This window comes from Salvelinus fontinalis, chromosome 22, assembly GCF_029448725.1.
Source record: "Salvelinus fontinalis isolate EN_2023a chromosome 22, ASM2944872v1, whole genome shotgun sequence".
Classification (NCBI taxonomy): Eukaryota; Metazoa; Chordata; class Actinopteri; order Salmoniformes; family Salmonidae; genus Salvelinus; species Salvelinus fontinalis.
This window is the reverse complement of record NC_074686.1, coordinates 23,365,899-23,389,088: the sequence shown is the minus strand read 5'-3', so window position 1 is coordinate 23,389,088 and position 23,190 is coordinate 23,365,899. Positions and strand designations below refer to the sequence as shown.

Here is a 23,190-nt window from a genome sequence, read left to right as displayed (position 1 = left end):
CTTGTCCCCTTCCCTACCTCCTATCCCATCCCCAACCCACCACTGTTCCCAACGTTAATATGTCCATGTTTTTTGTATCTCCTTGTAGAATGGGGAGAATTAGCTGGACGCTGGAGAAAGTGTGTTCCTCAACGCAGCAGACATTAACTTAAAACGGAACAATCCATTCCTGTTGTTTTCTTCTTTCTCTCCCCTTTAAAGCAGTGTTCTTTAATAATCTAAACAAATACTCAAAACGAATAACTGTTTCTTTCTATCTCTCTCGCTTTCTCTCTCTTTCTCTCTTTTCCTCTCTCTCGCTGTGTGTTGAGCAGTACTTACCTTATAATTTCACTCCTCACATTTTAACCAATTTATTTTATTTTCCATAAAGTCTAATCGTCCTCTGCAGATTGAAGTCTGTCTCAGTTTCTTTGACTCTATCCTGGAGTTTCCATGTAGAGATTACACAAGGCCTGGACTAGACTGTTGAGTAGGCCACATATACAGTATAGAAGTATTGAATTGTAATTTATTTTATGTATTTATTTTGGATTAGTAATAGTTCAAGATTTAGCTAAACAACACATTTTCATCTGTAGTCCCTGTGCAGGCTGTATTATTTTATGGTATTATATTAGTATTATAGTATTACATTATACTATATTATCGTAATGTACAGTACCAGTCAAAAGTTTGGACATACCTACTCATTCAAGGATTTTTCTTTATTTTGACTATTTTCTACAAACTATGAAAAACTATGAAATAACACATATGGAATCATGTAGTAACCAAAAAAGTGTTAAACAAATCAAAATATATTTTGGATTTTAGATTCTTCAAAGTAGCCACCCTTTGCGTTGATGACAACTTTGCACACTCTTGGCATTCTCTCAACCAGCTTCACCTGGAATGCTTTTCCAACAGTCCTGAAGGAGTTCCCACATATGCTGAGCACTTGTTGGCTGTTTTTCCTTCACTCTGCGGTCCAACTCATCACAAACCATCTCAATTGGGTTGAGGTCACATAATTGTGGAGGCCAGGTCATCTGATGCAGCACTCCATCACTCTACCTAAGTCGCTCTGGATAAGAGCGTCTGCTAAATGACTTAAATGTAATGTAAATGTACCTGGCCAAATAGCCGTAACACAGCCTGGAGGTGTGTTTTGGGTCATTGGCCTGTTGAAAAACAAATGATAGTCCCACTAAGCGCAAACAGATGGGATGATGTATCACTGCAGAATGCTGTGGTAGCCATGCTGGTTAAGTGTGCCTTGAATTCTAAGTAAATCACTGACAGTGTCACCAGCAAAGCACTACCACACCATCACACCTCCTCCTCCATGCTTCACGGTGGGAACCACACATGCAGAGATCATCCGTTCACCTACTCTGCGTCTCATAAAGACACGGCGGTTAGAATCCAAAATCTCAAATTTTAACTCATCAGACCAAAGGACAGATTTCCACCGGTCTAATGTCCATTGTTCGTGTTTCTTTGCCAAAGCAAGTCTCTTCTTCTTATTGGTGTCCTTTTGTAGTGGTTTCTTTGCAGCAATTCAACCATGAAGGCCTGATTCACGCAGTCTCCTCTGAACAGTTGATGTTGAGATGTGTCTGTTACTTGAACTCTATGAAGAATTTATTTGGGCTGCAATCTGAGGTGCAGTTATTATAATAAACTTATCCTCTGCAGCAGAGGTAACTCTGGGTCTTCCTTTCCTGTGGCGGTCCTCATGAGAGGCAGTTTCATCATAGTGCTTGATGGGTTTTGCCAAGAGTGTGCAAAGTTGAAATCAAGGCACGGGATGGCTACTTTGAAGAATCTCAAATATAAAATATATTTTGATTTGTTTATCACTTTTTTGGTTGCTACATAAAAACATATGTGTTATTTCATAGTTTTGATGTCTTCACTATTATTCTACAATGTAGAAAATAGTAAAAATAAAGAAAACCCCTTGAATGAGTAGGTGTGTCCTAACTTTTGAAGGGTACTGTATATCAGCTTTGATAAACTCATTTGTGAGCCTTGACATACAACAGTATAATTTGTACCCCCCCCCAAAAAAAAAAAGTTTACAAAAATGTTTTACCTGAATACCTATAATTAAATATATGTTTATAAGTATAAAATAAATGCTTCAGCCTGAGCCTAGATCTTGTCATGGAAACTCCACTTTGCATTTTGTGTACTACTCACCTGTTTTCTCTCTCTGCACTTACTTTTCTGTCATCTACCTGTCCTCAGTTTAAACGTGTTTTTTTTTTAGTTGGCTTGACACGGGTTCCTCATTGAAACGTTCTTCACAATCTCTGTTGATTGTCCAACAGGTCGAGGAAGCAATGCTACTTAATGAAATAACATGTAATTTATTCTATACTTCTGACCAGAGTGCAGTGGGGGTGAAGGAAACCAAGGTAAGAACTAATAGACAAAATATAATACTGAGTTTAAATACTATCAAAACACTTCTCAAATCGCACCTGCTATAGCTAGATATTATATTATAGGTGAGTGTTAAAATACAGTGGTTCATTCAAATTGGGGTTAGACATATCTACTATTCACACACTGTTTGTATTGCATATTTTAAATAGTTTTGTGAATTCCTTACTAGGCACTAAATTATTCACTACCAAAACAGTGAAAAAGTTGCAAAAAAAAAATTTAATTAATAAGAGATAACCATGCACCATATTGATCATTTTTATTAACCTTCTGTTACCTATTAATTTGAGAAATGTAATACAAAATGTGCAAAATAGTAAAAACAAGATTTTTAAACCGATTTTCAAAACCTTTAAATGTAATTTAGAGACATATTTCACCATCGTTGTCAGGCTCTGACCCATGGACAAGTTTCCCTGTATTCACAGACCAAGCTTCTCGCACATGTGGCAGCGTTTACACAGGCAGCCCAATTCTGCAATCTTTTTCACTAATTGGTCTTTTGAACAATCAGATCAGCTCTGAAAAAGAGCTGATGTGAAAGATCTGATGTGTTTGGTCAAAAGACCAATTAGTGGCAAAAAATATCTGAATTGGGCTGCCTGTGTCGTACACACTTTGGCTGATTTGGACATGTAACTGTGTAACTTTTGTGGCAGGAGGGATTAGGCTGAGGACCTGGTCCACTGTATACCATATTGTAGCAACCTTAACTCAACACTTAAACCTCTTGGCGTAACGGTTAACGTATTGGCTTGACAGTCGTTGGACCTCGGTTCGAGTCCAGGTTGGGGCTACCCTCCGAATTCGCTACAATAGTATGTCCTTGATTTAAAGTGAGAAGAAGTGGTTTCGTCCAATTAATTTGACTTCCAGGAAGAAACAATTATCTATGTCTTTAATGTAGATTATCTTATCAGATGTTTTTTTCAATAGATGTAAAGAAATACAGTGGATTACCAATAAAGAGTCAGTTACCAAAACAATCATGTCAATACCAAAATCAACCAAATTGTTTCGGTTGTGGAGTTTTTAGTTATTATAGCTAGCTAGCTACTGTATATTTTGGACATATATTTTTGTCCCAAATACATACCATTTTTTTGTATATTATATGTTCGGTATTGACACATCATGTGGCTATGATGGAGAGGGATGCAATCCCATTTCCTGATTATAGTTGTAAGGATGTGGCTTAAGTCACATTCATTCTACAGTCTTTTAATGTGTGTTTCGGTAGTGACATACAAAGTGGGGAAATCATTTTTTTTAGAAATACTTTTTACAATAAAGTAGCAGTATCTTTCAATTGAATAATAAAACAAATCAATGTTCAATTGAAATAATAGTGTGAAAAAGATTTTAAAAAGAATGAATCACTTTGTTTTCAAACATACATTTTAGGAGCCAGGGTGGGGACAGACACCCCCCAATAGAAATGAGTATATCAACAAAGATGTTGTACTATATTAATTTAACAATATGTGTGTTTATTGCATAGCATGAATTAGAATAGATCATGATGTTAATAAATGTCCTAAGTTTGGAGACTTATCCGTTTTTTTAAATAGTTTTTTTGACTGGGGACAGCAATTCAAACCACTTCTGTTGAATGACCCATATAAACTACATTGCCCGAAGTATGTGGACACCCTTCAAATTAGTGGATTAGGCTATTTCAGCAAGACCCGTTGCTGACAGGTGTATAAAATAGAGCACACAGCAATGCAATCTCCATAGACAAACATTGGCAGTTGAATGACCGTACTGAAGAGCTCAGTGACTTTCAACGTGGCATCGTCATAGGATGCCACCTTTCCAACAAGTCAGTTCGTCAAATTTCTACCCTGCTAGAGCTGACCCGGTCAACTGTAAGTGCTATTATTGTGAAATAGAAACGTCTAGGAGCAACAATGGCTCAGCCACGAAGTGGTGGCCATACAAGCTCACAGAACAGGACCGCCGAGTGCTGAAGAGGTCACTCACTACGAGTTCCAAACCGCCTCTGGAAGCAACGTCAGCACAAGAACTGTTCTTTGGGAGCTAGGCCTAATCACCCAACATCAGTGCCAGACCTCACTAATGCTCTTGTGGCTGAATGGAAGCAAGTCGCTGTAGCAATGTTCCAACATCTAGTGGAAAGTCTTTCCAGAAGAGTGGAGGCTGTTATAGCAGCAAAGGAAGGACCAACTCCATATTAATGTCCATAGTTTTGGAATGAGATGTTCAATGAGCAGGTTTCCACATACCTTTTGCCGTATAGTCTAGCTTTAAGTACATAAAGTATGTAGCTAGTTCTCTGCTAGCTGTGACAGTTGAAAGGCATACAGGGGAGAAGGACTCTTAAAGGGATATTATTATTATTAATAATGAGTGTTTTATTATTTCATCAATATTTATATTGATTTAAAACCAAAGCAACAGAAGCTGGGGGGTGCTGTACACAGGGCTTTGTCCTCTGCTACTCAACTCAATCTGGGCTCTTTGCTTACGCGCTCGCTCTACTCTCTCTATCACTCTAAGTCACTTCTGGTCAGAAGGAAAGTAGTTCAATATGTTATAAAAATAATAATACCGTATCAGTGGATAACCCTAGTCAAAGACACTGCCAACTGAGGATGAGAAAATGAATGGCTTGCACTTTGCACTTTCTTGAGAATCCCCTCCTGTTTAAGTTTCCCTCAAACTTTCCTCCTTTTCCCTTCTGTACAACGATCACAGTGGAAACTCTGTCCACTTTGTTTTCCTGTCGTGCTGTTTTACTCATTGACCTGTCATGCCTAGAGGAGAAAGAGGAGACCATGTTGTGTTGTCTGATATTTCTAGCTGTATCTGAATTGAACCCTCCTCCCTAGATAGTACACTACTTTTGACCAGTGCCCTATGGTCGAAAGTACTGCACTATATAGGGTGCACCCTATTTCAGTTGCACCCTGTGTCTTAAAGTCTTTTAGTAGTCTGTCCCTGTTGGACATACTTACATGCACTGAGCCGTGTCCTCCCTCCACCTCTTGTCGTTTCAGCCTGAGGACATTGGTCAAGCACCGGTCATAAATGCACCTGAAGGGAGCAAAGTGGACATTGAAGCCTTCAGTCAGTTTACAAAAATTATCACCCCCGCCATTACCCGAGTGGTGGACTTTGCCAAAAAGCTGCCTATGTTCTGTGAGGTACGTAAGCAAAGCTATTTCCTTTATTGAAACTAAAATGTAAAATGTAAATATTATCAACATTTATTGGGGATGTGTGTTTTATATTTTTGTTCTCTTTTCATATGATTACTTTCCTGCTTATCATAGAGAATGTCAGTAAATATATTGGTTCTAAAACACTATAACTTAAACGGAAACAAACTCAAGTTTAAAACTCAACATAAGCAATTTTACTCAAATAGAAACTAAAATAAGAGAACATTTTAAATATAAAATTAATTCAATATTTAGTTTATAGTCAAATAGAAATTGTGTAAATTATGTTTTGTCTCAGTGCTATATTTCTACTTGTCTTTCATATAAAAAAATAATGAAATACCTTAAAAACTCACTAATACTAAAACTGAAATAGAAATGGTCTCAACATGTAAACCTAACAAAATCAACATTATTAATAATATTTTAAACTAAACTGAAATTCAAATTCATTTAAAAAATAGCAAAGAAAAAAAGCATTTAGTATGGGATGTACAGAGTTCAGTTTGTAATAAATGCTAACACTACTAATATATGTCAACATAAATGTTCTAATATCATTTCTGGACTGTTGACCTCTCCTGCACATGCTCATTTTAATTCTTACAATCACATCAGTCGTTCATCTTTCGTGTGCAAATAAATCAATAAAAAATCCATAACAATGTTTGGTCTTTGTGTTTGTCTCTCTCCTCCCAGCTGCCTTGTGAAGACCAGATTATCCTATTGAAAGGCTGCTGCATGGAGATCATGTCTTTACGGGCGGCCGTTCGCTACGACCCCGAGAGCGAGACGCTGACACTTAACGGGGAGATGGCCGTGACCCGCGGCCAGCTGAAGAACGGAGGCCTGGGTGTGGTGTCGGACGCCATCTTTGATTTGGGCGTGTCGCTGTCGTCGTTCCACCTGGACGACTCTGAGGTCGCTCTGCTACAGGCCGTCATCCTCCTGTCCTCCGGTGAGAGAAAGAGACATGCTTGCCGGCCCACACACACACCTGTTGCGTTACCACACTACCAGACATCCGGACCCTTTTTTTCGCTAGACGCAGGCTTATGGGTTTTGTCACCTTCCAAAAGCGTTTTAATGGGCAAGGGGGTCATGGCCATTGAAACTGAGGGGCCACAGTCCAGCAGTAGTTTTACCCACTTGTAAGCTGACAATATAGAAGATATTGCTTTTTTTACGGATAGTTATTTCAAAGATATCCTTTAAAAGGTGCCCCTTTAAAAAACTGGGTGAATTTGAACGTATTTATTAAAGAGTGTTCCAAAACTTTCAAATGAGTGTTCTTTAATATTCTATATCGTGTTGTTGTTCATTTTAATTTGGCATGACCTGCCATTTCAATGTTGAACTAGTTGGCATGATGACAAGTACATTAAAAGTAGATTAGGTAGGAAGTAGAATACATTGTGGGTGAGACAGAAAGAGAGCGGCAGGCCCCTGAGTTCAGACAGATAGAGAATTGGTCGAACAACACGCCATATTAACCCCTGTCCCATGTGTATGTAATTCTAGAAAGAGAAGGGGGGTACATTAACGGTGTCGTGTCTCATGAAATGTGAAGACTGTTATTTTATCAAATCAATTCTCTATATGTAATTATTGTTACGTGATTATACTAATCATGTAAACTTTAATTAACGAGGAAGTCGGGGCACCACAGAAAATGTTCAGATTACAAAGTTATAATTTTCCGAATATAACTCTTCAGATATTTTAATATCTGATCAGTTAGTCTTTAATTAATGAATTATTACCTCATCAGTTCTCATTCCAAACGTCGTAAAATGATTGGCTATCTGCACGAAACTAGCCTTTACTATGAATCACCCATAAACCAATTGCCTCAATTATTTATTTACTAACTAATTAAATCAATTACAGAATATACAATACGTAATAACATTATACAGTAAATACCCCCCCCCCCCCCTAGTGAACTAAACAAAAACAGTTTGGTTATAACACAATAGATTCAGAGAGAAGAGAAGGGGGGTTTGGAAGGAAGACTAAGGAACATGGGTCTCTATCGGACCTGGGAAACTATTCTCACATAAATACATATGCCGCTAACGATCGCTCATTCGGAAAAGCAATGCATTGTATTTACGTGAAGCTGGCTTCGCTAGTTGAGCTGATGATGTGAGGCTCTGGTTTTCACAGTTGAGGTTGCCATTGTCCTTTGTAGATTCTTCCGGGTCGTCGTGTGAGAGAGGTTCCTCTCAATCTGGAGATGCTTCCTCCTCGGTCAGTGTTCTCGTACTAGATTTGCGATGTTCAGCTGCAGTCTGATATATGCTAGTTTAGTATGCACTTCTTCTTTAGGTGATCAATAATTCAGAGTTCATACCCTTTCACGTGTGGAGCAAGGAACTGAGTTGACTTTTTGTCACGGAGGCTTTTATTCAAAGTGGAAAAAGGGGTTGGTTCATAATTTCCAACCAATGTCTATTCATTTGGGCATGGCTATTGACTTAGTTAAACTTTACAATGAAGGCCAATTCTCTCATTTTAAAGGTTAACATCATATTACATCATTTCGCAAATACTTGAATCTTTACTCATTCATTTTATACAAGAATTAGATGCAAGCCTCATAACTGAGGAACCTGTATAAACAGAGTTTGAGTAATGTGGCAGTATTGTCTTTCATGAGGTCACAAACATGAAACAAAATGGACCGGGTCGTAGCTGGCTTCTCCACCGACCGTTTACACATTCTCCAAAATAGGAATATTGTTCAATTCTCAAATTCTGGGAGGTAGTAGAATTTGGTGGGAGAGTTCCTTTGTTCCACTGTGACCTTCTCTTTCCCATACGGCATGGTCAGGGAGACAAGTCTCTAAAAGGAAATTACGACTGGCCGTAAAACTGCCCCCCCCCCCCCCTCACATCTCTGCTTGCCAATTCACTGAAAGGGCTAGCGTCATGACAACAGTATATCATGAAACTTACATTACACATCTATAAACACACATGTAGCTTTAGCGATAGGATGTGCTTATAGATGTGTATTCTTTGTGATATACACTTAAATTGTACACTAAATATATATGTATGATATATACAATGAGTGTACAAAACATTAGGAACACCTGCGCTTTCCATGAGATACTGTAGACTTTAGACTGAAAAGGTGAACCCAGTTGAAAGCTATGATCCCTTATTGATGTCACTTGTTAAATCCACTTCAATCAGTGTAGATGAAGGGCAGGAGACAGGATAAAGAAGGATTTTTAAGCCTTGAGACGATTGAGACATGGATTGTGTATGTGTGCCATTCAGAGGATGAATGGGCAAGACAAAATATTTACAGCGCATTCGGAAAGTATTCAGACCCTTGACATTTTGCACATTTTGTTACGTTACAGCCTTATTCTAAAATGTATGGGGGGAAAAAATTCTCATCAATCTACACACAATGCCCCATAATGACAATGTGAAAAACGTTTTTTAGATTTTCTTTGCAAATGTATATATATATATTAAAAAAAGGGAAATAAGTTATTTACATAAGTATTCAGACCCTTTGCTATGAGAATCGAAATTGAGCTCAGGTGCATCCTGTTTCCATTGATCATCCTTGAGATGTCGCTACAACTTGAACTTGATTGGAGTCCACTTGTGGTAAACTCAATTGAATGGACATGATTTGGAAAGGCACACACCTGTCTATATAAGGTCACACAGTTGACAGTGCATGTCAGAGCAAAAACCAAGCCATGAGGTCGAAGGAATTGTCCGTAGAGCTTCGAGACAGGATTGTGTCAAGGCACAGATATGGGGAAGGGTACCAAAAAAATTCAGCAGAATTGAAGGTCCCCAAGAACACAGTGGAACCACCAAGACTCTTCCTAGAGCTGGCCGCCCAGCCAAACTGAGCAATCGGGGGAGAAGGGCTTTGGTTAGGGAGGTGACCAAAAACCCGATGGTCAATCTGACAGAGTTCCAGAGTTCCTCTGTAGAGATGGGAGGACCTTCCAGAAGGACAAATATCTCTGCAGCACTCCACCAATCAGGCTTTTATGGTAGAGTGGCCAGATGGAAGCCACTCCTCAGTAAAAGGCACATGACAGCCCGCTTGGAGTTTGCCAAAAGGTAACTTAGGTACTCTCAGACTATGAGAAACAAGATTCTCTGGTCTGATGAAACCAAGATTGAACTCTTTGGCCTGAATGCCAAGCGACAAATCTGGAGGAAACCTTGCATCATCCCTACAGTGAATCATGGTGGTGGCAGCATCATGGTGTGGGGATGTTTTTCAGTGGCAGGGACTGGGAGACTAGTCGGGATTGAGGGAAAGATGAACGGAGCAAAGTACAGAGAGATCCTTGATGAAAACCTGCTCCAGAGCTTTCAGGACCTCAGACTGGGGCGAAGGTTCTCCTTCCAACTTGACAACAACACTAACCACAACACTAGCCAAGACAATGCAGGAGTGGTTTCGTGACAAGAGGCCCAACCACAGCCCAGACCTGAACCCGATCTAACATCTCTGGAGAGACCTGAAAATAGCTGTGCAGCGACGCTCCACATCCCACCTGACAGAGCTTGAGAGGATCTGCAGAGAAGAATGGGAGAAACTCCTCAAATACAGGTGTGCCAAGCTTGTAGCGTCATACCCAAGAAGACTCGAGGCTATAATCGCTGCCAAAGGCGCTTCAACTAAGTACTGAGTAGAGGGTCTGAATACTTATGTAAATGTGATATTTCAGCTTTTTATTTTTAATACATTTTCAAAAATGTCTAAAAAACTGTTTTTGCTTTTTCATTATAGGGTGTTGTGTGTAGAATGTTGATGAGGAACATTTTAATGTAATCCATTTTAGAATAAGGCTGTAACGTAACAAAATGTGGAAAAAGTCAAATATTTTCTGAATGCACTGTAAGTGCCTTTGAACAGGGTATGGTAATACCAGGCACACTGGGTTGAGTTTGTCAAGAACTGCAACGCTGCTGTTTTTTTTTAGCTCAACCGTTTCCCGTGTGTATCAAGAATGGTTCACCACCCAAAGGACATCCAACCAACTTGACACAACTGTGGGAAGCATTGGAGTCAACATGGGCCAGCATCTTTTGGATCGCTTGTCTCACCTTGTACAGTAGAGTCCATGCCCCGGCAAATTGAGGCTGTTCTGGGGCAAAACGGGGTGCAACTCAATAGTAGAATGGCCTAATGTTTTGTACACTCAGTGAATATATTTATTCATATACAGTGAATTGTTAGACCCTGTAGTTCCTCTGGCTTTACCACCACCTAAACCCAACTCCCAGCCCCCCCCCCCCCCCCCCCCCCCCCGTGAGACCTGTAGCAAAACAGTCAGTAAGCAATGAAACAGTCGGTAAAGCCAGTAAGTCAGTGTGTGCCGGCCTGTTTTCATGTGTGATTAACCACAGTCAGTCACACGTCAATACTGCTGTTAACTTCCACCAGAGGTCTGTTTAAACCCATTAGGCCAATCTTTCACGTAGCGATTATAAGGGATTACAGAGCCCACCCTAGGAAAGGAAACCATCTAATGATGAGACTACAATGGCCGTCCGGGTGTTTGACGTTCAAAATCAATAACTTTGTGCAGGGTCCACACATCTCCCTCCCTCCATCTCTAAGACGATGCCACTCTGTTCTGTGAAGCCATCGATCTCCTATTATATCCACATGCACAGATCGTCTGCATTGACTTTTATAGTTGTGAAATCAATGGCAAATGTCAGCCAATCTGGTATTTGTTCGAATAATTCTGTAGCATACTTACTCAAAACTCAATGCTTGTATTAATCGGATGTTCTGTAAATCTATCACACATGCAACCCCTGGAGTGACTCAGTAGTGCTAATGAAACAAGCTAGTGACCGATTACAGGATATCCAATTAATACAAGTATTGAGTTATAGTCTTTATCTCCAGTGAGATCGTGTTTGTAGATTTGGGTTGAATTAGTATAGAATTGTTCTATCTACATGACAGTAGTAATATACAGTACAGAATGAAACTCATCCATATTCATCCTTTTTTCCTTTCTGTCTATCCCTCCCTCCCCAGACCGTCCGGGGTTGACCAGCGTGGAGCGTATTGAGCGCTGTCAGGAGGAGTTCCTTCTGGCCTTTGAACATTACATCAACTACCGCAAACACAAGGTGGCGCAATTCTGGCCCAAGCTGCTGATGAAGGTGACGGACCTGCGGATGATCGGGGCGTGCCACGCCTCCCGCTTCCTGCATATGAAGGTGGAGTGCCCCAACGAACTCTTCCCCCCACTCTTCCTGGAGGTCTTTGAGGACTGACGGACAGACGGGCCCACACACCCTGCTGAGGTGTGTGTCGGAGTGTGTGTGTGCGTGGGCGCCTGGCGGGGGCTACGACAGTGGGCCTCAGAGTGGCTCTAGGCGTCTTGCGACACGTTGTTGGAACTCTCATTAGCACTACTGAGTCACTTCATTCCATACCTTAGGTGTAGCCTAGCTTCTCAGCCTAGTTCTTATGGATGGAACCATCCCTTATGATGCGGGTACATGTGAATAGCATTTTCTATTGGTTTTTATTTTGTAAATGTTTCACTTCTCAGTTACTTCTCTATAAGTTTTTTGTGCTAATTGTACAGTCTAATTGCTGTCGTCGACAGTGCTCGTTCAGTCAGTCATACAAACCATGCAACGTGTAGTGTTTAATTTTAGTCCATTTTAATACCGAATGCTGACTCCACCAACACTGAGAAGATCAGTGACAGACAGCAGAAACCCGCTAACCAGCATTATTCCCTTTCTTTTCGCATTCTCTTCCTACGATACTTCCCCAGTCAAGGGATGTGGAGTAGCTTTCATACAGGTGTCCTTCTGGTGCTGGTGTTCTGTGAGAGCTACAGTTGAAGTCGGAAGTTTACATACAATTAGATTGGAGTCATTAAAACTTGTTTTTCAACCACTCCACAAATTTCTTGTTAACAAACTATAGTTTTGGCAAGTCAGTTAGGACATCTACTTTGTGCATGACACAGGTAATTTTTCCAGCAATTGTTTACAGACAGATTATTTCACTTATAATTTACTGTATCACAATTCCAGTGGGTCAGAAGTTTACATACACTAAATTGACTGTGCCTTTAAACAGCTTGGAAAATTCTAGAAAATTATGTCATGGCTTTATAAACTTCTGATAGGCTAATTGACATAATTTGAGTCAATTGGAGGTGTACCTGTGGATGTATTTCAAGGCCTGACTTCAAATTCGGTGCCTCTTTGCTTGACATCATGGGAAAATCAAAAGAAATCAGTCAAGCCCTCAGGAAAAAAATGGTAGACCTTCACAAGTCTGGTTCATCCTTGGGAGCAATTTCCAAAAGCCTGAAAGTACCACGTTCATCTGTACAAACAATAGTACGCAAGTATAAACACCATGGGACCACGCAGCCATCATTCCACTCAGGAAGGAGATGCGTTCTGTCTCCTAGAGATGAACATGCTTTGGTGTGAAAAGTGCATATCAATTCCAGAAGAACAGGAAAGGACCTTGTGAAGATGCTGGAGGAAACAGGTACAAAAGTATCTATATCCACAGTAAACGAGTCCTATATTGACATAACCTGAAAGGCCGCTCAGCAAGGAAGAAGCCACTGCTCCAAAACCGCCATTAAAAAAACAGACTATGGTTTGCAACTGCACATGGGGACAAAGATCATACTTTTTGAAGAAATGTCCTCTGGTCTGATGAAACAAAAATGTCACTTTTTGGCTATAATGACCATTGTTATGTTTTGAGGAAAAAGGGGGAGGCTTGCAAGCTGAAGAACACCATCCCAACCGTGAAGCACGAGAGTGGCAGCATCATGTTGTGGGGGTGCTTTGCTTCAGGAGGGACTGATGCACTTCACAAAATAGATGGCATCATGAGGAAGGAAAATTATGTGGATATATTGAAGCAACATCTCAAGACATCAGTCAGGAAGTTCAAGCTTGGTCGCAAATGTGTCTTCCAAATGGACAATGACCCCAAGCATACATCCAAAGTTGTGGCAAAATGGCTTAAGGACAACAAAGTCAAGGTATTGGAGTGGCCATCACAAAGCCCTGACCTCAATCCTATAGAAAATTTGTGGGCATAACTGAAAAAGTGTGTGCGAGCAAGGAGGCCTACAAACCTGACTCAGTTACACCAGCTCTGTCAGGAGGAATGGGCCAAAATTCACCCAACTTATTGTGGGAAGCTTGTGGAAGGCTACCCGAAACGTTTGACCCAAGTTAAAAAATGTAAAGGCAATGCTACCAAATACTAATTGAGAGTACGTAAACTTCTGACCCACTGGGAATGCGATGAAAGAAATAAAACCTGAAATAAATCATTCTCTCTACTATTATTCTGACATTTCACATTCTTAAAATTAAGTGGTGATCCTAACTGACCTAAGACAGGGAATTGTTACTAGGATTAAATGTCAGGAATTGTGAAAAGCTGAGTTTAAATGTATTTGGCTAAGGTGTATGTATATTTCCAACTTCAATTGTATATCTATACCTGCTCAGTGCTGCCATTCTGCAACATTCAAATTCACTCTGACTGTACTCACATCCTTCACGCCATAGAAAATCAAGTAAATGTTCTGTAATGGGATGGGTGGACCTGCAGCTATTCTTATTCTAATTATATTTCTATGATTCCCACCACAAGCTCCCACATGAGTAGACCTAGTCACATTTCTAAACAATGGCAAGGCACAACACTATACAACTCGTCCACAGAGAAACAGCTAGCTAAAAGACGTCTTGTTTCTCCTCTTCTGTGTTGAACCTAAACGATCAGGAGAGATATTAAAGCACACTTTGACATGAAGTCAGCAAAAAGACTGAAGCCGTTCTATAACTATCTCTTTTTTGAATGATGCTACTCATGCAGTGCCAAAAAAATTGCTAATTCATTCAACCGTATTGGATCGTGTCCCATGAACCAGGATACATGTTCTATCCTGACCTGATTGGCTATCAATGACTTCTTTTAGAGCATTCTTCTAGAACATGCTTCCGGCTCTCATTCAAGCTGTAGAGTGTAGCCACGCATCATGAAACAGAACGTTATTGAAATAGTGTAGTTCCTGAGCTGCAGACGGACAGATCAGATGGACAGACCAGACAGACACTGTGAGCTGTGATGCAGGCAGAACCTCCTCCTGATGTCTCACAAGATCCCATGGGAACTATTGACTTATTGATGTTCATGCGTTATATTATATTCTCAACATGTGAGTTACTGTATGTGATAATGGTGATGATGCTCCCTCCTATAAGGACTGGTGGGTTCTATGATACTTGCTTATTGGCTGATTCATGCCTGTATCAATGACATGTGGGCGGAGTCTGGGGGTCAAACCCTTCCTATGTTGACCACAGAGGAGAGAATCGCTGCCACTCGGGGTGTAACGGTACACGTATTCGTATCGAATCGGTACAGGGACCACGGTTCGGTCCGCATTGTGAACCCAAATAAATATATTAAAACAATGAAACACTAGGCCTATAGGCAATGCCATGAACTGCATTGTATGCCTCTTGAGTAAATATGAGCTGAAAAAACATTTCAGGTTTTTCCATTAAAACAACTAGAGCCTATGTGCACCCTGTAATCAACATTTAAATCTTAAATCTCAAACAGCTAGTATCCACTTTATATAAGCAAGCTAAAGCCGAAGTTGTCAATGAATTAGCAAGTGCATCCTGTACTTCGCTTACTACAGATGGATGGACCTCCAGTGCTACAGAGAGGCTATTACCCCGGAGTTAAAAATGAGAAGTACCCTGTTACAGACATGCTCCCTTTATGAGAGTCACACAAGTGTGCATCTTTTTCTCTTTGTAAGAAAACACTAAATACAATGTCTGAGCCATGTTTGCATATTGATGTCATATGCATATTGCACTTTATTTTAGTGTTGTTGTTGATGAGTAATCGCGTGTTTTCATTTAAGAAAATACAAAGTGTTTGTTATTCCTGATAGTGCTCTCATCAGGCGTTATATGACTCATGATCATATATGGATTCAGGAATACCAACACTTTGTATTTTCTTAAATAAACAAACATTTACTACAAAAACTGTTGGCATTTCATTTTCCCGCTGTACCAAAACCGAACCGAATCGTGATCCCAAAACCACAATACCAACTGAACCATGGGTTTGGTGAACCATTACACCCCTAGCTGCCACGTGAATTTAATAAAAACAATAACAATACATCAAAGATACAGAGAAAAAGGTACAGAGAAAGAGCTGACAGATTGAAAAACTCTTCAACTATTGCTAATTTTTCCTCTTTATTTTGGTTGTATAATATTGTGGTTTGTTTGCAATTGCAAAAAAAAAATCAGCTTTGTGTAAAAATATATGCATAACTATTCAAGCTTCAAACTACTCCTCAAAGCAGCTTGTGTTTTCTCTGTAAATGTGATGCCTTTCATAAAGCAATAGACTTTGCAGTGTTTGAATGACTAGGACCTCACAACTCACACAAACTGCACAGTTAACAATGCACAGACAATCAGAGAGAAACAGATGGGAAATTGTGAACAGGAAGTGGCGCAGGGTCCAATTACTTCCTGGTTCACAAGTTGAGGGGACACGGGCTAAGTCAGTGGCCCTAGAATGAGTCGTGACAATCAACATATTTGATGCTATCCGTTTGAAAAAGGCAATGGCTGCACAGAATGGCTAATCTTGATCGCAGAATGAGTAGTTATTTGGGATGCAAAGTGATTTGTAGTCATCTGTAGTCAATCTCAAACATGCACTCTGCCGAATGTCACCTTATTCCATAAGATACTTCTTAAAGCGCCAGTGTGGTATTATCTCTCGTAAGAGTGGTCACTCTTAACTCAGTTACAAACCAATAACAACAAATGTTGCACCAATAGAAAAGAAGCTATTTTACAGTACTATAGAGGATAAAAGGATGTATATTTTCAGACTGCATAATTTTTTACAGATATTGTATGCATATTATGAAAATTTTACTGTTTTACGTAAATAACGGGGGAAAACAATCTTTCCCTCAATTTAATTTGCAAACCACAACGACATACTATTTTACATTTGTTTAGATATAACTATGTGAACATCATGAACTATAAGATTCATAGACAGATTGCAGTGTTAGTTTCACCTTGACAAAATATCAGTTGGTTAATGTATGGAACTCTATCAGTGGTGGCTGGTGGCATGTTAAATGGGGAGGACAGGCTCATAGTAATGGCTGGAACAGAATCAATGGAATGGTCTCAAACACATCAAACATCTGGTCTCAATGTTTTTGATACCATTCCATTTACTCCATTCCATTAATTATTATGAACTGTCCTCCCCTCACCAGCCTCCTCTGAACTCTATATATACTGTCAGGGGAAAAAACTATACATACTGCAAAGTTGGGCTGGACAATTTGAATAAAGACGTTATTAATGCAAGACCAGCTCTATTTCTGACAGCATCACCAACATCAGCCAAGCAAATCCACTCACTGTTAAAATAATAACGCAGAATGATTTACTTGTGTTTTCATGTCTTCTTGTTTAAGCAGACAAATACCAACAATTTGTTGTTCATGATGTAGTAAACATTTATCAATGATATCCGGAATATTGGACGACAAGTCTTTGGGGAAAGTGAAATTTTAGTGTGTGATGTAAGTTTAATTGAATGAGAATGAGTCTGAATATGACATGTTTTGGACAGAGTGCTTTGACTTGGGTGCCCTGAAAGAAAAGACAAGTTGCACAAAAAAAATAGAGATAATAATTATGAATTTGGATTCTCATGATTATGACGATGTTTGCACTTAATGTGAATTGGATGTTGAGAATAAAGATGGTTTTGAGAAAATGTCGTTAAATGTTTTTATTGTTTGTAAAATGTCACACGTTTCCAAAGGACAACCTCAAAATGTTGTCACTCATGAAGGAAACTAACAAAAATCACTAAATCACTAAGACAACCAAAACAAAAAGGGGTTTTGAAAGACGGCAAGCAACTAAAAATGGGTTTCAAAAAGAAACCCATCATGAGTGCCCACTAAATTTACCTCAGGGAAGACAAACTAACAGGGGAAAATACACCAATTTAGGATATAGAGTAAAACGAATATGGAGCAAAACAAACACAGGATAACACAAAACGCCAGCTTCTTCCTGGCTAACTAAAGTAGAAGGTGAGGTGTAGCTTTCCCAACATCTCTCCAGCTGGTGCACTGGGCATACCTGCTGGGCCAGCACAGGTGAAACACATCCTGACTAACGGGATGACTTGCCAGCGCAGGTGTAACATATACTGACCAACGAGGTGACTCCAATCAGTGTGCGCCTCAGCTAACATGCTAACCAACCCAAACCGAAACCCATAACACATACACAAAATCCTTGTATTACGTTTTCGAAAGTCAGATCTATCATATACTGATCATGATATTGTAGTGAAGATAATGTTTAATGATAATTCAGTTTATGAGTCAATGTGATAATTGTGCAAACGCCCCACCATCCATGAAAGGGTCATGGACTCTAAAAGCCTCTCTCTAGAATTAAACTGAAGTGCTACAGGTGTGGGATCTTAATTTGATCCGTTTCTCACAGCAGGAATTATAATTAATGGACATTTTTGTAGGGATTGATATATTTTTGGTTCGGGAAAATCAAGTCTGACATTTTAAAGTGGAAATAACAAACTTTAGAAGCCTTTTTTAAACCTTGAATACGGTACACTAAAAGTTTGCATTTCCTGTTCTGCAGGACATTTCCTGCAACAACAGGGGATCAAATTAAGATCTTACACCTGTACACATTGCCAAGGCCCCATGGTTCCTGTTTCTCAGCCTTTTTTTTGCCATTTTCAAAACCATCATTAATTCAGTGCTTTTCCTTGGTCAGTATGAACCCTAAGGTTGATTCAGACCAAGCCCAGATTTGATAGGGGTCATAACTTTCATCATCTCAGCCATTTCAAAAAGGTCAGAGATCATTCAATGTTTCACATGGGAAAGTGTAGATAATCCTAAAAATACAATTAATACATGCAAACGACATAAATATTTGTGAGTGCATGTATACTCTTTACATTTGTATGTAATATGATTTGTTTGCCCTCTGACATTTATTTTGACTCTATTTAATCACTCTGCCTGGATATTTCTGGTCATAGCAGTAATCCTCAGACAAACCAGAGAGGGGGGAGAAAGAGAGAGAGGGGGAAAAGAGAGAGAGAAAGGGGGGGGAGAGAGAGAAAGCTGCTGCTGTGTTGTCAAATGTCAGGGTTCAGTTAGTGGAATCACGGTGAACATTGGGATATGTCAGGGTTCAGTTAGTGGAATCACGGTGAACATTGGGATATGTCAGGGTTCAGTTAGTGGAATCACGGTGAACATTGGGATATGTCAGGATTCAGTTAGTGGAATCACGGTGAACATTGGGATATGTCAGGGTTCAGTTAGTGGAATCACGGTGAACATTGGGATATGTCAGGATTCAGTTAGTGGAATCACGGTGAACATTGGGATATGTCAGGGTTCAGTTAGTGGAATCACGGTGAACATTGGGATATGTCAGGGTTCAGTTAGTGGAATCACGGTGAACATTGGGATATGTCAAGGTTCAGTTAGTGGAATCACGGTGAACATTGGGATATGTCAGGGTTCAGTTAGTGGAATCACAGTGAACATTGGGATAAAGCTCTGTAGCACCACACCATTCCTCCTTTTAAATTCACACCAAAAATACCACCTTTTTATAAAAAAAGATGACAGGACTTGAGCAACATCATTTAGAAAGTCATTCCGTTGAAGTAATATTAAATAAAGCAACATTTTGATCAGTGGTTCATATTCTATAAAGGGACAGACACAGACAGCTACAGGATCAAAGATTCACCTTGTATCTGATGTGTCCATAAAAACACTCTTATGTCAACGGTTGGTTAAAAGATTAAAAGAGCAACACTTCTCTCTGCTGGTTGAAGGTGGTACCAGGCTCAGGGATGATGTCGTTATTTTAGCATAATTAGTAAGCATGTTTCCATCCAGTAAAGTCATACCATATTTTTTTTAAATAATGGAAATAAGAAGGTTTGGTGTATTTGTATTTGTTCATGGTGGGATCTTTTTGTGTCTCTAAAATTAATTATGCGGAAAATGGTTGTGGAAACGCCTTTACGTGAAAATATAGTAAGTAATAAGTAATATAATACCGAAGAGTCACGAAATGATATGGTGTGTGGTCCTCCCACTACGACTCGGGAATATATATATATATATATATATATATATAAACGAGGACACGGGAAGCCATGCAGTTTATTTCAGGCTACAGATTAAATACATTATGATGAACTTCAAAGGGTGGTGAAAGTACAAGGTGATGGGCTTGATGCTGCTTTCCATATCGAGGGTCTTATTCTAATGACATGATGCTCGATGCTTCACTACTGTTTGACAAATACAAATATTCTTGTTCTTATCCATAACATTCTCATCATGTAGATTAGACCACCTGCACAGCATACATGCACTTTAACAGCAAACTGTTGGCTAGAGCGAAGGCACATTTGCTAGATAACGCAACAGTTTTTGCGACAATCAGTAGAGTTGAAAATGCTATGGAAACACACTGGCCTTTAGATTTGAATTTGGTACATGAAAGTTTACGCGAAAAAGTTCACTTCGTGTTCACTACGTCATCACGCACGTATTTTTATTTGCAACAAGTTAATTTGATAGAAACATACCACTGGTGGGGAAATGCGCATATTTATGTGGATTCTAGAATATTCATATGAAAATCTGTCGCCAATTGGATGGAATCCTAGCTACAGTCAGTTATTAATTACATGAAATTTAGGAATTAGATTTTGTACTTGAATTGTTAAAAATGTAAGATTAAAAGCTAACTCTGCAAGTAAATTATGTGCAAGAATTGCTATTAATAGATAAATGCAATACAAAGTGATTCCTTTTAATAACAATAACCAGGTTTCCGTCCAACCTTTCTATGTGAGTAAAGTGGGCTACATGTCCAATAAAACATGTCAAGACAGGCCCGAGGGACAAAGCAAATTTGTCAGTAAACTTTCCCAAATGACAACGAAACAAAATATGCTAGACACGGTGTGATCTTTTTGTGTCAGTAAAATTCATTATGCGAGAAATGGCGGTGGAAACGCTATTAATGTGCAAATATTGATATAATAACTATCACGCGATGACGTATCGTCTTCCCACTACGATTTGGGGAAAGCAAGCAGTTTATTAGGCTACAGATTAAATAAATGATGAACTTCAAAGGGTGGTGAAGGTGAAAGGTGATCTTGATGCTCCTTTCCAATAAATATCGAGGGTCTGATTCTGGTGATATGATGATCAATCAACGCTTGACTGCCATTTGACAAATAAAAATACTCGATAATAATCTCATGTAGATTTTACCAGCACTGTCTGGGAGTTGTTGGCTAAAACGTATGTGGCAATACCAGAGTGGGCACATTTGCTATATAACGTAACTTTTTTGTGACAAAACCATCAGCAGAGTTGAAAATGCGATGGAAACCCATTTGACTTGTATTTTTTATCCTGGGACATGGGAATTGAACCGTAAAAGTGATTTTTATGTGCACTACCTCATCATGCACAGCCTTTAATCTGCAACAAATCAATTTGATAGAAACATCTCTGATTGGAAAATGGGCATATTGTTTTATGCAGATTTTAGAATATAAGCATGAAAATCTGTTGCAAATTGGATGGAAACCTAGCTAATGGGATGCAAAGTTTTACATTATTGAGCACTTAAATACTTTTGGGAAAATGCTTGCTTAACATTGGCATCATGTAGAACTGTTATTCTCAAGAGGTTTTGTATGTGCCTACAGGTTTGTGCCATCAGAAAGTCTTCAGACCCCTTGACTTTTTCTACATTTTGTTAAGTTACAGTCTTATTCTCTAAATGGATTAAATACATGTTTTTTTCTCAGCAATCTACACACAATTTTATTTTATTTTATTTATTTCACCTTTATTTAACCAGGTAGGCAAATTGAGAACACGTTCTCATTTACAATTGCGACCTGGCCAAGATAAAGCAAAGCAGTTCGACACATACAACAACACATAGTTACACATGGAGTAAAACAAACATACAGTCAATAATACAGTGAAAATAAGTCTATATACAATATGAGCAAGTGAGGTGAGATAAGGGAGGTGAAGGCAAACAAGATATATATATAAATAAATAAATAAAATATATAAAAAGGCCATGGTGGCGAAGTAAATACAATATAGCAAGTAAAAAAAATAACACTGGAATGGTTGGTTTGCAGTGGAAGAAGGTGCAAAGTAGAGATAGAAATAATGGGGTGCAAAGGAGCAAAATAAATAAATACAGTAGGTAAAGAGGTAGTTGTTTTGGCTAAATTATAGATGGGCTATGTACAGGTGCAGTAATCTATGAGCTGCTCTGACAGCTGGTGCTTAAAGCTAGTGAGGGAGATAAGTGTTTCCAGTTTCAGAGATTTTTGTAGTTCGTTCCAGTCATTGGCAGCAGAGAACTGGAAGGAGAGGCGGCCAAAGGAAGAATTGGTTTTGGGGGTGACCAGAGAGATATACCTGCTGGAGCGCGTGCTACGGGTGGGCGTTGCTATGGTGACCAGCGAGCTGAGATAAGGGGGGACTTTACCTAGCAGGGTCTTGTAGATGACCTGGAGCCAGTGGGTTTGGCGACGAGTGTGAAGCGAGGGCCAGCCAACGAGAGCGTACAGGTCGCAGTGGTGGGTAGTATATGGGGCTTTGGTGACAAAACGGATGGCACTGTGATAGACTGCATCCAATTTATTGAGTAGGGTTTTGGAGGCTATTTTGTAAATGACATCACCGAAGTCGAGGATTGGTAGGATGGTCAGTTTTACAAGGGTATGTTTGGCAGCATGAGTGAAGGATGCTTTGTTGCGGAATAGGAAGCCGATTCTAGATTTAACTTTGGATTGGAGATGCTTGATGTGAGTCTGGAAGGTGAGTTTACAGTCTAACCAGACACCTAGGTATTTGTAGTCCACATATTCTAAGTCAGAGCCGTCCAGAGTAGTGATGCTGGACAGGCGGGCAGGTGCAGGCAGCGATCGGTTGAAGAGCATGCATTTAGTTTTTTTTCATTTTTTTTTAAATGCATTTAGTTTTAATACACTATAAGGACAAGCGAAAATAAGTTTTTATAAACATTTTGCAAATGTCTAAAATAAAAAAAACAGAAATACCTTATTTACATAAGTATTCAGAATCTTTGCTATGAGACTCAAAGTTGAGCTCAGGTGCATCCTGTTTCCATTGATCATCCTTGAGATGTTTCTACAACTTGATTGGAGTCCACCTGTGGTAAATTCAATTGATTGGACATGATTTGGAAATGCACACACCTGTCTATATAAGGTCCCACAGTTGACAGTGCATGTCAGAGCAATAACCAAGCCATGAGGTTGAAGGAATTGTCCGTAGAGCGCCGAGACATGATTGCGTCGAGGCACAGATCTGGGGAAGGGTACCAAAAT

At 39.5% G+C, this 23,190-nt stretch overlaps 1 protein-coding gene across 5 annotated transcripts in view; it reads left to right on the top strand.

Moving 5' to 3' along the window:
* LOC129820060 (thyroid hormone receptor beta) overlaps positions 1–17,490 on the top strand; it is a 223,541-nt gene extending 206,051 nt beyond the window's left edge. For 3 of the 5 annotated variants that reach the window (XM_055876883.1, XM_055876881.1, XM_055876882.1), the window contains exons 9-12: positions 2,319–2,405; positions 5,460–5,606; positions 6,324–6,582; positions 11,674–17,490. In XM_055876883.1, the coding sequence (XP_055732858.1) occupies positions 2,319–2,405; positions 5,460–5,606; positions 6,324–6,582; positions 11,674–11,915 (735 nt within the window). In that variant the 3' untranslated portion in view covers positions 11,916–17,490. The remainder of the gene's footprint in view (positions 1–2,318; positions 2,406–5,459; positions 5,607–6,323; positions 6,583–11,673) is intronic. The other 2 variants (XM_055876884.1, XM_055876885.1) reach the window with 2 other exon arrangements.
* Positions 17,491–23,190: the final 5,700 nt, after the last annotated feature.